The sequence below is a fragment of the Parambassis ranga genome, chromosome 19, assembly GCF_900634625.1.
Source record: "Parambassis ranga chromosome 19, fParRan2.1, whole genome shotgun sequence".
Lineage (NCBI taxonomy): Eukaryota > Metazoa > Chordata > Actinopteri > Ambassidae > Parambassis > Parambassis ranga.
The window spans coordinates 22,758,946-22,772,657 of NC_041039.1; the positions used below are offsets into that span (position 1 = coordinate 22,758,946).

The 13,712-nt window shown below is 47.0% G+C and overlaps 2 protein-coding genes across 7 annotated transcripts; one reads left to right on the top strand and one right to left on the bottom strand.

The window, feature by feature from the left end:
• Positions 1 to 53: 53 nt before the first annotated feature.
• LOC114451994 (GRAM domain-containing protein 4-like) lies at positions 54 to 8,204 on the top strand. 5 transcript variants are annotated; one of them, XM_028431045.1, is made up of 20 exons: positions 56 to 192; positions 268 to 310; positions 1,743 to 1,974; positions 2,049 to 2,154; positions 2,238 to 2,358; positions 2,433 to 2,518; positions 2,590 to 2,722; positions 2,871 to 2,896; positions 2,975 to 3,066; positions 3,154 to 3,245; positions 3,494 to 3,542; positions 3,721 to 3,792; positions 3,906 to 3,949; positions 4,031 to 4,140; positions 4,740 to 4,897; positions 5,616 to 5,763; positions 5,840 to 5,933; positions 6,020 to 6,110; positions 6,220 to 6,288; positions 6,504 to 8,204. In XM_028431045.1, the coding sequence occupies exons 3-20, from the start codon at positions 1,789 to 1,791 to the stop codon at positions 6,609 to 6,611; spliced, it is 1,785 nt and encodes a 594-aa protein (XP_028286846.1). In that variant the 5' UTR covers positions 56 to 192; positions 268 to 310; positions 1,743 to 1,788; the 3' UTR covers positions 6,612 to 8,204. The 5 variants fall into 5 exon arrangements, with proteins under 5 accessions (XP_028286842.1, XP_028286847.1, XP_028286846.1 ...); XM_028431041.1 differs by lacking the exon at positions 268 to 310 and having other exon boundaries at positions 54 to 192; XM_028431046.1 differs by lacking the exon at positions 268 to 310 and having other exon boundaries at positions 54 to 192; positions 2,433 to 2,506.
• A 199-nt stretch (positions 8,205 to 8,403) lies between these two features.
• Positions 8,404 to 13,712, bottom strand: cdhr5b (cadherin-related family member 5b). 2 transcript variants are annotated; one of them, XM_028431521.1, is made up of 15 exons: positions 13,552 to 13,712; positions 13,024 to 13,202; positions 12,870 to 12,926; positions 12,471 to 12,560; positions 12,300 to 12,389; positions 12,120 to 12,221; positions 11,864 to 12,049; positions 11,704 to 11,794; positions 11,517 to 11,614; positions 11,210 to 11,410; positions 10,980 to 11,087; positions 10,839 to 10,905; positions 10,351 to 10,581; positions 9,637 to 9,806; positions 8,404 to 9,505 (listed from the first exon to the last, which is right to left on the bottom strand). In XM_028431521.1, the coding sequence occupies exons 1-15, from the start codon at positions 13,637 to 13,639 to the stop codon at positions 8,972 to 8,974; spliced, it is 2,292 nt and encodes a 763-aa protein (XP_028287322.1). In that variant the 5' UTR covers positions 13,640 to 13,712; the 3' UTR covers positions 8,404 to 8,971. The 2 variants fall into 2 exon arrangements, with proteins under 2 accessions (XP_028287322.1, XP_028287323.1); XM_028431522.1 differs by lacking the exon at positions 10,351 to 10,581.

Here is a 13,712-nt window from a genome sequence, read left to right on the forward strand (position 1 = left end):
GGGAACAAACAAGCCCCCATTTTGCCCGAAAACTGTTGTTTTTTCTGGATTAACAGTCAGGACGGAGAGCAGAGGCGGCCGTGGAGAGGAGGGCGGAGCGGCCTTGGAGCGGGACTGATCCGGTTTACAGCCTGTTTGGACCCCCGAGACAGACAACAGGAGGGGAAAGTTTGATCCATCGTCTGTTTCACGGTGAGGAACTTCTCCTGTGCCCCCTTTTACCTTCAGTCCTCACCGCTAAAACCAGCTTTCCGTCGCCTTATAAAGTGTCCCGCTGTGTCCAACGAAGACCCTCCTCCTGATCCTGCAGGTAGGCTGCAGCTGATTGGCTGTCACCAGTCAACGTGAGCGGGTATCTGGAGGTCTTGAAAAGTCTCATATATTTGAGTAATCTCTTAATAAACCGGCAGAAAATTAACAGGAAACTGTTTTCTTAAATAAACAACATCATCAATAATTAATATCAGCTTGCTTATAGCTGAATTAAAGAAGGTATTTAACACGTTGACGCCACTTCTACTAACACCATGTCTGTTGTGTGTCACATGAAATACTTGGTTCTGATTGGTGTGATCAGTGGTCTGTTATTTTTAAAGAACAAGCTGTTGCTAGGGATAACCGACCGTTGCTATGGACGTGATTCCGATCACCATCCAGCTCATACACTGGACGGTAATCAATAAGAGTCTATAAGCTTTAACTAATATGTTATAGATCAATAACAGCCCATTAAATAAGATGTGGTACAGGAAATACAGTAGATAAACCTTTAAATGGGTCAATCCATTGATTTTTTTGGGGGGATGCTTATTCAGGTCAGTTCACACTAATTAGACCGACTAAAAAATGTGATGTAATAATGAGCAGATCTGAGCCTCATCATTCTACTAGTTCTGTCTGTAGTGAAGCAGCAGTCAGTCCTTTCAGTTATTAATAACCCTGGCTCTTTGCTAATCGCTTCGTCTGTCCATCAGTGAGTGCAGCAATGATTAGAAGCAGTTGGACCTGTCAGCACCTCTGTCTGTCTGACTGTCAGTCAGTCCCACCCGTTCAGAAGCAGTCGGACCAGTCTGACAGCTCCGTGATTCTCAGACCGAACACACCTTCAGCCAGTCAACCGTCTGCAGATCAAATTCACTTCATGTCACATGTGGGTGTGTTTACTGACCCAACGCATGTTAAAACAGTGCAGGTAGGAAAAATGACACATACAGCTAGTAAGTTTATGGACAGCAGAAACATGACATGTGGAAGTGGATCCACTGCTCCACCAGCAAGAAGGAGGAGGAACTAAATACAGAGTTGCCAGATACTATGGAAGAAACTGCATGGGGACCAGGCCAGGGATCGAACCACCAACCTTACAGTTAATGGACAATTGCTCTTCCACCTTTGGCACAGCCACACCATTGGTTGTGTCCCTCCACGTCTGGAGTCTTTATGCTAAGCTAAGCACCTGGTGGTCATACCAGGAAAAATTGTAAATCTTTCTAGACTGAGATGTTGGTGAGAGTCCAGAAATCTAAGGTTTTATGGTCTCTGTTGCATCAAGAGAGCAGCTGATCAAGTATTTTTGAGCTAAATGTAGCTACAAACACAGCGGGGGTATTTTGGTGATGCTACCTGTAGCTGCTAGCTGTTGCAAGATGCATTATTCAAGTTTACCCTAGCTGACACTAGCAATGCACACAGTTTCATTCCATCACTGTATTTCCCTACATATATATTTCTATGTAGCGCAGGCGCCGGCCATGTTCAGGTAGAGACCCGTCTTTCGTGGCAGCCACCATGCTAAGGCGTCTGGACAAGATCCGGTTCCGGGGCCAAAGACGGGATGAGTTCCTGGATCTGGCAGAGTCACCCAACACGTCCGACACTGAGTGCAGCGAGGAGGTGATGATGAAATCCCGCGCCTCTGCCAGAGAGACGGAGGAGCTGAGGGAGGTGGAGGCGGAGCAGCAGAGCGACGCTCAGGTTCAGAGACGCACAATTTTTATTTAGCCTGATTTAATTTAGCTCTTTTTGCTAATTTATTCGTTATCTCAAAGGCTGGTCCAGGATCATTTTCTGCTGCGCTTCAAGATGACCCACGGACAGATTTAAATGAGGTCAAAGGTCATTTAGAAATCGCCTTGCTGGAGAAGCACTTCCTACGTGAGTTGAAGTCATGTTATGTGAAGTTATGTGAATCAGTGAGGATTTTTACTGACACTCTGATTCTGGTCCTTGTGTCTCAGAGGAGGAGCTGAGGAAGCTGAGAGACGAGTCCAACGTAGATTCACTGAAGCAGGAGCTGGAGAAGGAGCGCTGCAGGCGCATGGAGCTGGAGCAGAAGATCAACGAGGCCTTGAGATCCAGGTGGGTTATCTGAGACAGTCCGGAGGTGGATGGAGACCGCTGTCTGCATTGACGTCCTCTCTATCTGCCCACAGACTTGAAGACTCACCTTCACAGACACATAGAGCCCCACCCCCACCTCCACCTGCAGGTGGCGGTACAGGTACAGGTACAGGTACAGGTACGTGGCCCTGTCAGGTGTTCTGCCTCACTCCTGCTCTGTCCTGTTTTTTCATTGGACTCTTTTCTCAGACAAACAGAAGGACACGGTGTCTGACAGCTTCCTGAAATGGCTGTACGAACGGTTCGGTGTTTATATCGAAGACTTCCGCTTCCAACCGGAGGAGACGACAGTGGAGGCGGAGGAGCCGCTCAGCGCCAAGAGGTGAGTGAGGTCCCAGAAACACCTAAAGAATATTCAATACCTAAAAAGGTTTTCGGTGACGGCTTTTTAGAGCCCGCCCTCAAGTGGCCGTCTGAGGAACTGCCGCTCTGATTGGCTGCATTTAATCTACCTCATTTCTGATCCACAGGTTGACTGAAAACATGAGACGACTCAGTGAGTGTTTCCTTCCTTCAGTTTCCAGCTCAAACTTAATCAGTCTGTGATTGATCAGCTGGTCTGCTGTGTTTCCAGAACGAGGATTCAGACCCATAACCAACTTCATGAGGAACCTTTCTGCCTTATCCAGCTGGTACTCTGCCTACACGTCGGCCATCGCGTTCATCGTAAGTCAACAGCAGGACGGATTTTTTTACACACCCACCAGAAGCTGTTCCCAATAAATGGACTCACAAAGACACGTTTCTTCACAGGTGTACATGTACGCAGCGTGGCACGGCTGGGTCATCCCCATGTTCCTGTTCTTCGCCATCCTCCGCCTCTCCTTGAATTACCTCATTGCCAAGTCAGTGCAAGCTCCACCCACTTTCTGTCAGCCAATCACAAAGCCAGAGTCACTTTTTTATGCTTCCATGCTAAGCAGCCAGGGCTGGATCAGGGTTTCTGCCCCATTATAATCAGGAACGATGTGTCATGTCTTATATTAAAATTGATTTATGGTCTTAAGCATCTCAGCTCTGAAACTGGTCCAAAATGGTAAAAGATGTTTTGTGAGAGTGAGATGACTCGATGTGTGCGTCCGTCTGTTCTCAGAGGCTGGAGGATCCAGTGGAGCATCGTACCTGATGTCTCAGAGCCGGTGGTGAGCACTCCTGTCTTTCCTCCTGGTCACAGTTCATCTTGAAGCCAGTGTTTGATCCAGATAAAGCTGCAGCCACCCTGACAGCCCAACAGCTCCACCTGCTGGACTAGTTCAAACATTGCAGTAAAGTGTGCGAGTGATAGTTCTTTTTATACTTAAAGGTCTGTCTGTTTTTCAGGAGCCTTCCAAAGAAGACCTGACAGTGTCGGAGAAGTTCCAGCTGGTTCTGGATGTCGCTCAGAAAGCTCAGGTCTGCGGCTCCGAGGAGCTTCCACTCTTCATTTGTTTGCAACAAGATGATGTCACCATGACTGGGGACGATGGCTACCAACTAAAGAAATCAATAATTCCTTTTTTTTGCAGAATCTGTTTGGGAGGATGGCCAACATCCTGGAGAAGATAAAGAAGTGGGTCTGCCATTATTGACTCATTATTATATATATATATATAAGTTATTTCACATTAACATACTGTGTGTGTGTGTGCAGCCTGTTCATGTGGGTTCAGCCAGAGCTGACTCAGAAGCTGTACATCGGCCTGTGGCTGGGCTTCATCTCCTCGTGCCTACTGCCGTACAAACTGCTGGGCTTCTTCATAGGTGGGTCACACATTCAGGTTTTGTTCCTGCCGGTTAGCGAGGATGTGCTCTGCGGTGATTTACTAGACATTGAATATGTTAATAAACCTCCCCTATGATCTGCACCAGGTCCATAGAAGTCTGTTCTGCATAGCAACAGGCTGCTTTACTTAAATAACAGACCACAGACTCACAAACGTTTTTTGTTTTTTACCCTCATGACACCGCTTTGCATGGTTGGGCTTAATCTTTTTTAACAAGTTAATGATCTTCACCTATGATATGACCATGTCCACAGCGACAGTCTGTTTGCATAGCAACGATCTGTTGCTATAATAACAGACCAAAGACTATACTAGTATTTACATTTTTTACCGCTCTGATTAGCATTGCTGGCTAAAGCAAATTTACTGGGCGTCTGATTGGACAGTGATAATCTGTTCTGCATAGCATTCATTGCATTTACAATGAGGACCAGACCAAAAACTAACAAACGAACAAAAAAAACATTTGTTTCCAGGCAAACACTGATTCTGCATCATAAACAGACAGACTCAGGAATCAAACTGTCTTACTGCTGTCTAATCAGTCTCCCTCCTCCTCCTCCTCCTTTTCCTCAGGTGTGTACGCAGGTATCAAGTTCTTCATCATCGACTTCATCTTCAAAAGTTGTCCCAAGCTGAGGCAGCGTTTCGACACCCCCTACATCATCTGGACCAACCTGCCCACCGACCTGCAGCTGAAGGAGCGAAGCAACACCACCACACTGAGCAGACGGGTCAGTCCAAACGCACCATGGTGGTCTGAAGTCAGAATGTACTGAGTCACATGACAGGAAGGAACAAAGCCCTCAGTGCAGGCTGCGTCAGTGCCGTACTGGCTCCTTTCAGGTTCAGGTCTCTGAGCTGTTGTGTTTTCTCTCTCTCAGCCGTCTGAGTGTGAACAGGTAGGGTCCTGTGTGTGTGTGTGTGTGCGTGCAGTTGCAGTGTAGAGGTCAGTAGTGTGTGCTGTAGTGAAGGGGTGTCATCAGAGCTTTGGAGTGACCTCACTGAGTGTAACTAATCAGCAGCTAGTTTCCTGTGTAGTGAGTGAGACGTCCCAGCCCTGCTCCTTTTTAGATCCGTGACCTTTCCTCTAGTGCCGTCCTTAGGACAAACGTGTCAATCGTTCAGAGGTCATCCACCGACATGCTCCTCAGTGGCTGCAGTTAGCTTGTGATTAGCAGTGATTGACAGATGGTTCAGTCAGTCACTAAACCTGCCAAGCCTTTAGAAAGTACCCGGTCCTTTCAGCCCTCATGACCTCATCTTAAACGCTGTGGTTGAGTCTGAGCTGCTTGCTTGCTGTGACGCCTACAGTGGATTTCGATGAGCTGACAGTATCCGGACTGCCACGCTCTAAACTGTTGCTGTGAGGTGATGAGGTTCATTCACCCATGCAAACTAAATTCTCTCCTCGTGCTGATGTACTGATCTAGTCACACTCTTCCTGCCCAGGTTCCTGCAGTGGCGAGTCGGGGCGGCGTTGCCGCGGCAGCCCCGCTGGGTGTCAGCCGGGACGAGGACGGAGGGCGATACTACAGCACCAAGAGAGGAGCGTTCCACGAGGTGTTCAACCTGCCGGAGAGTGAGCGCCCTCTGTCAGGTGGGGGAGGATTTACTTTGACACAATTATTGTGAAGTCTTTGTTGTGTAGCGGCTGAGCAGCTGTGTGTTTTCAGTGTGTGAGAACGGCTGGCGCTGCTGCCTCATCAACAGAGACAGGAAGACGCCGACAGACTACATTCGCAACGGAGTCCTCTACGTCACAGAGAAGTGAGAGAGACAGCGTCCTGATCACCGTGATGGTGCGTCTGCATGAACACGTTTAACCAGCACTCCTCTGTCCTCTGTCTTCTCAGCTATTTGTGTTTCGAGAGCTCCAGCTCACGGTCCAGCTCGTCCAAGAGGAACAAAGTCATCAAGCTGCTGGACATCACCGACATCCAGAAGGTACACGTCCACCACAGGGAGGCATGGCTGCCAAAAAGATAAACACATGTGGGCGACGCTAATACTTGATGACACTCTGATGGACTCTGTCCCCTCTGTCCCCTCACAGTACAAGGTTTTGTCGGTGCTGCCTGGTTCTGGAATGGGGATCTCCGTAGCAACGCCGTCCACACAAAAGGTAAGAGCTAGAGAAAGAGAAGGTCACGTCCATGACCAGGATTCATTAGTGCAGAAGTCCAAAAAGGGAACTTCCTGTGACCAAAGATGAATTATGCAAAAACAGGAAGTGAAGTCAGACATCAGGAAGTGAAGTCAGTTATCAGGAAGTGAAGTCAGACATCAGGAAGTGAAGTCAGACATCAGTAGGTCTGACGCTCCTCTGCTCTGTTGCAGCCGATGGTCTTCGGCGCCATGATGCACAGAGACGAGGCGTTCGAGGCCATCTACACTCAGCACACAAAGATCGTTGCCATGGTTACGGCCACCAGCCAAGAAACATAACCATCCCAAGATGGCTGCCTTAACGCAGATGTACACAGGAACTGCGATGGAAACAAATGTCACGAAATCAGCCGATCACCTGATCAGATCAATGCACATCGTGTCTGAGCGAGCGTGTTCTCAAACACAAGTCGAGGGAAAAAAATAGTCCCATCTACTGTTTTCAAGTTTTTTGTTAAACTCAGGACTTGCTGCACGTCATTCCTTTCAAATTAAAAGCCTGTCAGCGGGATGTGATCAGTCAGCATCTCCAGGACAGATTCACTGCACAGTGTGCGCTGAAGGTTTGTCAAATATTAAAAACAACAATCATGGCTTTACTGTTTTAAAGACGTCAGTTTGCACTCTGAGAAACCTGAATGAATATTTTGTAACTGTTTTATAGCTTAAATTCTTTAACCATTAGTTGGTCAAGTAGAAAAAAGGAGCTGTTTTTGTTTTTGAAATGATTTTGTTATTATTTAGATTATCCGGGCATCTCAAGTGTAAAATATGACTTTTAGTAATTTAACAAATGTTTACAATCATACCATGACTGTGTGTTAAATCAATGCCATCACTATTCTTTTTATTGATCTGATCATTCTGGCAATATTTTTTCATATCAGAGAAAAGTGATCACTACTTTAATCCCTCAAAACAGATCAGATCAGGAAGTGAGAGGCAGCGTGTTCTTTTTGTAAAATACGCACCAGGAAATTGTTGGAGTTCTGATCATGTCCTCTGGAAACTGTAAAATCATCTTTTTATGATGTTGTCAGCCTTACAGTAACTCACTGTTTAATTGCGATGGTATAAAGTGAACTTTCTACATTTAACCCACTGTAAACCACAAAGTTAACCTTGTCTTTTAAGCACTGTTGTTTTGGTATTAGCTAAAAGGCTAAAGCTAACGAAACAGATGACCTGTAAAAGTGACGTTTTGCTTTTTTATTTTCTATAATCATTAAAGCCACATTATGCATAAGTCCTAAGTTAGCTTAAAGCTAATCAGCTACAGAAACAGCACACATGCTGTGTTTTGAGCGCTCACTCTGAGCGATGCTGCAGCTACAGTGTTTTATCTGCACAGCTCCTGTTGTTTATTTTCTGTTAGCTTTGAGTCACTGATAAAATACCTGATCTGCACATGAACATGCACTTATTTAAATGTTTGCTTTAGGTTAATGTGTTTCCCTTTTTATCGCATAAATGGATTTATAATTATGATGTTTGCCAGCCTGCAGAACAGCTGTTTACATTTCAAGTTCATATCAAACCGCTTCAGTCACTTTTAGCTCGTTTGAATGTTTCCTGATCTGCTCCAAAATGTCACTTTCTAAATCATCTTCATTAAATCAAGTAGTACGTTTTTTTTCTTTTTCATTGCCAAATTTAACTGAAACTTTTAAATTTTAATGAAGTTTTTTGCTGCCGTTCTGCCTCGTCTCTTCTTTAAAGGTGTCTCCTGGCCTCCGTGTTCGGTTTCTCAGGTTTGATTTTCGTCTTGTTTACATGATCTGTGTGAACAGTTCTCTGAGGACCTGCTGTATTTTTTCAGGTTTAAGGGTTTTATAAAAAAAAAAAAAACAATAATCAATAAATATAAAACAGGGGCGATTATACAAACAGGTGTTTTTAAACTGTGTTTTTCTCTGTTGTTAAAATGTGAATTAAAATCAAGTATCCACACTGACGGCTGTTTCTGTGCGGCTCCTGACTCCACCTGTGACTCCACGTTAATGTCGACTGTTGTTTTTCAAAAATATTCACATAAAGAGAGACTGAACCACATATTACAAAAGTTGTCTCTTTAATTACAGTAAATACAGAATGGATAAAGAATGTTTTTACTCCATATTATTTAAATTTTCCATCATGATACACTGATCATTCCATCAGCTGATGCTGATAAGAGGTTTAAATTATTTAATGTAGGTTCAGAGTTCTGTTTGGGTCATAAAGTTTTATAGCAGGGAGGCTTTATCACCACAGACTTATGATTCAGATTTTAACCCCGGCTGTTTGTCTCTCTGCAGTTAACACTTTCAGGTGACATGTTTTCACCTACCAGCACTGAGGAACCCACGGATACCAGAACACGGGATCGTTTTAGACATTCCATTCACTCACTTACTTACAGACCTGTAATACCAGTTGGGACCACCAGGGGTCTACACAGACATCGCCTGGTGGTGGTTCCATTCCTTCATGTCTTGGCAGACTCGGGTTGTTTATGCTCCTGGGTGGAATAATCTAATTGGTTGTTAACGTCATAAATAGGGTGTGCTCAGGCCCGGTGCTGTGTCACTGCTTTTGGACTGCTGATAAATCATCATTAGAATTTATTATGGGCGGGTCCCGCTACGCTCTTCTTCTCATCACAGGTCAGCGGTCAGTACTTCGTCATTCTGTGAGTCCTCTCCAGGTTCCTCCATCCTCACTCCAAGTCCACTATCCAGATCCGAGTCAGCAAAGGCCACCTTTGAGCTTTCCATCGGCGGGCCGTCGTCTTCTCTGCCGCTGAACGACGGTTCCTCATCGTCCGCCTCGCTGTCGTCCTCCCTGCTGTCCGGTATGATGACCACTTCCTCCTTGGCATTGGGGTCGATGTCCGTCTTAAACCACACCGACTTGTACCCCTCCTCCATGCGCCTCTCTTTGGTCAGAATGGGTTTCACCTCCTTCTCGCTGTCAGCTTTGTCTGACCCCATGTCGCTGGTGTCGTCGGGCAGCAGGGCGCTCAGAGCTGCAGAGGTCGTCAGCACGGACTCTTTTTTCGGGGACTCTCCACCAGCCATCACACTCCGCCCACCTGGACCGCCTGAGCCTGTGCTGCTGCTGTCTTCATCATTCTGAAAGGCTTCATTGGTGAACTGGATGCCCTCCTTATGACCCCCTGAACTCTGACCCAGCTGAGGAAGGAGAATCAACACACAGGAAGTGAACAAGAGTCCTGCTAGAGGACAACATGGGGTGTTGTTAGAGAACTGTAGTTCCACAAGGGTCCACTGGAGGATTTCATGGAGCAATATTTTCAACTTACAGAGCTTCTGAACACGCTGGCTTCATAGATCTTCCTCCAGTCCGCTTTCCCCTTCCTCATTTGATGGACGAGCACCCCGATGATGACCAAACAAACAAACAGCAGAACACCCAAAGTTGCACCGAGCGCCGCCATGTCAGCTGTCCTATAGTCACCAGACGGAACGATCCCTGTAGGAACAAAGACCAGAGATTTTAACCAGGAAACAGATCTTACACGGCTTCAAGGGGACAGCTCTGGATTCATGATCGAGAACAAGAAGCTAGCCAAAGCCAAACCAGAGTAAAGATAGCCAAAGTAGAGAAAGAAACCAAAGCTAACTGGTATGTAGCTAACCTACGTTAGCTAAAGTCCTTGCTAACACAGTTTTGCAATGCTATATGTAGCTGCTAGCTCAATGTGAATATCATATTTTAGTGTCAACTGACCTTATACAGCAATACTACACAAAACAGTACCTTTAGCATCATAATTAGCCAGCTAGCTCACGGCTGGCTACCACAACAATGTTTTTTACTGTGGTCACTACACGGCACAGCAGAGCTCTGTGGTTGGTCGCTTTAAATGTCAACAGCAGGACTTCTAGCCCGGCTGCTTTGAACCACTGGGATCTCTGGGACTCTCCCGGCCTGGTCAAATCTTCGCTCTCAGCTCTTATTGCTCGTTTGTATTTAATTTGAGAATCTATCGACAGAGTACGGTACGTGTGACCACCTGGGTGAGACGTGCTGGTGGTGGAACTGGTTTCCTCGGTGGTCGGTGTGGGTTTAATGGTTGGGAAGCTGCCGTCGGTGGACACACTGGGGTCAGTGGTGCTTTCACTGTTCACTGTGCTGGTGGGATCGATAAGGATGGTGGTCTTGCTGCCGGAGGTGGATTCCTCTGTGGGTGATGTGGTTCTAATGATCGTGGTGTTTGGAGGCAAACTGGGGGTGGTGGTCTGACCTGGGAGGAGAGGAGTGGTTTTAGGTCCGAGAGTGAACGCAGAGAGCCGACACGTGTCGGTCGCACAAAAACTGAGCCAGAGTTAAATCGTCTTTAACCACACGGTTTGACATCAGAGCAGACCAACCACAGGACAATGTGAGTGACACATGTGCCTTCCTCCAAAGACCGGGGAGTCTGTCTACAGTCTGTCTGTTTGGAGAACGAGAGGCTCTGCGTTCAAAGAAGAAAGAAGCAGATGATTTGTTCCTTCTTACCTAACTTCACCTCCAGTGAGAGGAGAGTTCGAGCTGTTTCGTCGTTTGACGAGTCCGTCCCCACCATCTGAAAGTGCAAAGACGAAGTGAGTTCCTGATCAGAAAATGAACAGAAGTCTTTATTGTGTTTTGTGAACTCACCTCCAGGACATACGTGCCCTCTGGAAGCTCCTTAGTCATGAAGATGTAGCCTTGAATGGTGGAGAAATCGCTGCTGTTAACAGAGTACTTCATGTAAGGATTCAGACCCTGTTCGAACACAGAAGACAGCGTCAGTCAGTCAGTCAGTCAGTCAGTCAGTCACTCACTCACTCATCAATAGATGATTGATTCCAACAAGGCAGCTGTTAAACTGAATCCTGGAGTCTTACCCCGGTTCCGACATAGTCCTCGTCTTTGGCAGTGATCTGCAGCGGCTCGTTCTTCTTCGAGTTCACGGCCATTTGGCCCATTGAAGTGATGAGGCCCTCGTACTGAGTCTTCTCAAACTGTGGGGGGTGGAGGCTCTTCTGCTGGACGCTGATGGTGACGGTGGTTGTGGCAAATTGGAAGTTGTTCAACTTCTGCGCGGCCTGGAAGAGAACATATCCGTTAGAATACTGAACCCAGAGAGCGTTCTGCTTTTTAACCACCAGGTCAGGATGTGGTGAGGTCGAGGGCGTGATGATTTAAATGTACCATCACGGTCAGGGTGATCATCTCCAACCTGTCGGCTGCCTTTAGCATGCTGATGTTGCCTGTGTTTGGGTTGATCTCAAACAGATTTTGGTCGTTTCCTGAAACACAAGACAGAATGAGCTGCTGACATTTACCAGCACCTTTCAGGCTGCAAAAACAGGCCGGCACTGGAGTCCAGGCTGCTTACCACTCAGGAACGAATACATGATCTCCTCATTAATCCCAGAGTCTCCGTCAATGGCGTACAGCGGCCCTGGTTTCAGTGGAAGCACTCCGGTCTGCGGAAGAAAAAGGTTTTTGAGTTTCAGTATCCAGACTGGTCCAGGCCTTCCAGTGAGCTGACCCACCTGGAGCTCCTTCTGGACGACCCTGCCGGTGTAGCCTGCGCTCTGGCAGATTACAGCCCCGCTCACTTCCTTCCTGTCGCAGGGCTGGAACCACGGTGGTCTGTTATCGCTGTCTGAGACGGTGACCATGATGGTTGTGGTGGCGGTGAATGAGTTCCCACCCTCCACTGGGGTCAGGGGAGTGTCCTAAAGAAGAATGAAGGACATGTTAGAGAACACACCAAGACAGAATAAAGACATCACTGAGCAGCATCACCTGAGCCTCCAGGACCAGCTGCACATTTCTGGACTTATCATAGTCGAGACGAGCGTTGACGAGGAGCTCCGGGATGGTAGCAGACTTCAGAACAAAATCAGTCTGCAGAACAGAACAAATCAGATTTGACCTGGATGTAAACACATGTGGGAGCAGCTGAATCTGGATTCAAAGTCTCACAGAATCAGATGTCAGTGTGTAGTAGAGCACAGGGTGCTGATCCCTGTCTGTGGCAGGGAATCGACCCACGGTCGTCCCGATGGCAGCCATCTGTAAGACAAAAAGGTTCAAGGTGGGACCGCTGCGGTTCTGGCTGAGGTTCACAGACAGAATGAAAGAAGCAGTTCTCACCTCAGACACATCGATCCGGTATGGATTCTCAGCAAAGGTGGGCGGGTTATCGTTGACGTTTTCCACAAGAACAACGATGGTTAGAGTCACCTGGGGACACAAGACACAGCATGACGTCATCTTCAACAACAGATTATACAGAATAGATACACACACTGCCTTCTGGGCCTGTGAAACACGTCAGGAGCTGTGGTTGTTCAACGTCCTCATGAACCTTGAGATGGTTCCTACAGGAACCTTGTGATGCCAAAACCATGGCAACCAAATATACACTTAAATGACTTCATTCAACAGGTCTGAGTCTAAAATCAAAGATTCCGTAAACAAACTAAAGTCTGATGGACGTCAGTGTCTCTGTGTGGTGTCGTAGCTGCTGGACGTCCGGACAGACAGTCTCACCTTCAGCGATGTGGCGGTCTCAGTGCATATGATGGAGGCCACGTAGCTCTGGGTGGCCTGCAAATGTTACAAAGAGAAACAGAGAACTCATGCTGAACAGGTTTCGACTCGTCACTGAGATGTGGCTTCAGGTGTGACTGGTGCGTTCAGGTACCTCGTAGTCCAGCACCTGGTCAGCTATCAGCTGGTTCCCCTCCAGCCTGAATGGGTTGTTCTGGTTCGCAGGAGGAGGACTGAACTCAACCGTCACACCTGGATTTACAGTGATCATCGTCACAACTCTGCCCACGTCATTGTTTTCTTCAACGTACACCGGAGAGGCTGCAGAGCAAACTGCAGGGAGGAAAAACAAGATGGAGTCTTGTTAGTGTCTACTCTGTCATTACGTCAAATCACTGTCCGTCTGACAGATCCTAACACAGAATACAACACAGAAACATGTTTCTATAAACCTGTCAGGTGGGAGGGGCTAAGACGAAAAGATCTGAGGTCAGTGTTGTGTCATGACTTCCTGTTTTAGATCTTCTGGTGTCTTTCTTTGTTTTAATATTTTATGTAAATAAAGTGTAATTAAACATGCAGAATTTCAGACCTGGTCTGTGTTAGCGGTTAGCTCTCTGATGCTACGTCTGTAGCTTCAGGCGCCAAAGATGAAAGAAAACAGACAGAAGTCAGAACTCACTGTCGGCCGCATGGCTGGACGCCTGAAGCAGAACCAGCAGCAGGAAACTGAAGAAGGGTGAACGAGGATGAATCCTGTCCATGTCCATGTCTGTCCAGCTGATCCACGTCTGTCCACTCGGAGCTGATCCACGTCTGTCCGTCCACTCTGATCCCTGTCTG